The 2,500-nt window shown below is 48.0% G+C and overlaps 1 protein-coding gene across 1 annotated transcript in view; it reads left to right on the plus strand.

Annotated features, from left to right (window-relative positions):
• Positions 1 to 2,500, plus strand: part of LOC308170408 (A-kinase anchor protein 13-like) — a 47,615-nt gene that overhangs the window by 16,318 nt on the left and 28,797 nt on the right. Inside the window, exon 4 of the mRNA XM_080545201.1 lies at positions 824 to 936. Coding sequence (XP_080401327.1) covers positions 824 to 936 — 113 coding nt within the window. The remainder of the gene's footprint in view (positions 1 to 823; positions 937 to 2,500) is intronic.

Raw genomic sequence — 2,500 nt, forward strand, 5'->3', positions numbered from 1 at the left:
AGGCTATACTCTACTACCTCTGATATTCAACGTTGTTTTGGATTGTACAGTGTCTGTCAATTAAATTATACGGGTCACATTTTTGTTGAGATCAGCTGCCAATAGCCCCCCCCCCCCGCCTCCTCTATATTCATGCGATCTGTCTTCTTTTCTTCCTTTACACATCTTTCTGTCCTCTCTCCCAGGACCCTACTGGTGTGTCTGTCTGTGCCAGACATAATAATGGCCACAGTGTGATGTGGCAGCAGGGTTGCACCCGAATCTCATAAAATAAATGAAATAAAACACAACACTTCAACTCCATAATGGCCGCTTTCCTGTTAGATTCAGACTGAAATGACATCATCTGTTTCGGTGGCTGACGTCAACATCCTGATGTCTGAGAGAGGGTTGCAACCCAGCGAGGCAATACTGTGGTCTCTGCAAGGTTATACGTACTTCCTGGTTACGTGTTTGAGCTGTTGTTGCGAGAAGACGCTCTTTCTGGTCCAAGTGGTTGTATATAATGATATGCCATTTAACTGACACTTTTTTTTCCCAAGCGACTTACATTGCAGTGAGTGCATATATTTCTCAGTATACTGTATATGGCCCCAGCAGGAATCGAACCCGCAGCCTAAGCGTTGTTAGCGCCATGCTCTACCAACTGGGTGTTGAGGATCTGGCTGTTGTTGATGATTATTATCATTGTGATTTGAAGGCTGATTTTCAAACATCCAAACCTTTTGATGTATCGTTTTGTAAGTACTTTTGTAAGCTACAGAGCCATGTCCCATACCAGACTCCTTATTTTTCCTTTTTCCTTTTTCTTTCCCTCTCCCAGAAGTCCCTGGGTCCCCTTGCTCGGAGTGTGTGTCAGCAGCCCAGGGACACTCTGTCAGTGATGTCCGCAGTCTGGTCAGCCCAGAGGTGGGAGAGGACAGCGTCTTCATAAAGGTGAGTGCGACACACTGGACTGGACCAGACTAGGCTGGATTGGGTTGAACTGGACTGGGCTGGGCTGGGCTGGGCTGGACTGGGCTGGGCTGGGCCGGGCTGGACTCTTTCCCTTAGTCGCAGAGTCCATGGGATGTCATTAGACACGGCCGGTAATGTTTGTTTTAAATGATGACGGCCTGATAGCGTGAAGGCATGAGTCACTGGGCTGAGACTGCACTGGCTCTCTCCGTCACAATAGCGATGAAGAAAGGCACGCGTCAGTTCCTCTGTAAGATAAACACACAACATGACATAACTTTTTCCTTATATGATTCTGAGCTTGCACAGAATGAATGGGTGTTGTGTACTTGTATGGGTTTGCTACCACGGAATTATGAGTCATTTCCGCTATAAAACAAACATTTCGTTTCTGGGTTTAAGATTTCGCTCGTACGATTCCCAGGTCATGCATACTCTTTGTTTTGTATACTTTATGGTTTGCTCCCCCTCCCCCCATCCCCCACCCTCTTCCTCTGTGTGACATCATCAGAAGGCTCCCTTGAGAACTCCTGGGCCAGATAACTAATTATGACCTCACCAACCCCCCCACCTTCCCCTCGGCCCCCCCTGCTTACAGTGCAGGGTAGTTCAGACATAACGGCACTTTAAAGGTCTTTGGTTTCCCTCCCTCTCCCAGTGACAGGCTACTCTGTCTTCTGCAGGCTACTCCTTGACACCCACTCTCACTCCCATATTTACTTCACTGTCATTGTCGGTCTATAATTAGCTCATTGGTTTTTGTCTTGTAGGTTGACGGTTTGAAGAAAAATAGATTTGAAGAAGAGAGATAGTACAGTACTTTCCTAATTATAATCAGATCACTCTAATTTGTGTTCTGGAGGAGCTACGCAACCTCCCTCTAACTGCTGCTTGTCTGCCCTCCGCCTGGAAGGCCTATTATTACGCATCAGGTTTTGAAACTTAATGTGACCTTAACACTTTGGACACGTACAGTAACTAAAAAAAGGCCTTAGACCGACGGCTGTATTACACAACTCTCTCATTCCTTAATGACCCGTTTTCAGTGAGTCCGTGAAATTGTTTTGGTCTAGAGTAAGTGTGGTGTTTGTGTGTGTTTGTGTGTGTCTGTGTGTGTGTGCGTGGGTGCGTGTGTGGGTGCGTGTGTGTGGGTGCGGGTATTTTTTAGCTGCTCTGCTGTCCTGGGTGAGCTCAGACTGACTCATTTGTTCTGGAAGTGTATTTTCCATGATGCCCTGGCCGCTAGCCTGCTTCTCATAAAGAGAGCTGCATGGTTATTATACTCTGAGCCAGTGTGTTAGCTCTGCTAGCTCAATCTGCGCTAGCCCCAGTACTCCCCCCCCACCCCACCCCCACTTCTCCCCAGCCTGCCCAGCCCTGTCCCCGGCCCGCCCAGCCCCTGGCACTGCTGAGCTGAGCTGCCTGGAGAATGTGAGAGCTAATGATACACTCCTAATGGAAATCATCATCATCTTCTCCCGCAGCACAGCATGCTCCCATCTGTGTGTGTGTATGTGTATGTGTGTGTGTGTGTGTATGTGCG

The sequence above is a fragment of the Nansenia antarctica genome, assembly GCF_963989245.1.
Source record: "Nansenia antarctica genome assembly, chromosome: 14".
Classification (NCBI taxonomy): domain Eukaryota; kingdom Metazoa; phylum Chordata; class Actinopteri; order Argentiniformes; family Microstomatidae; genus Nansenia; species Nansenia antarctica.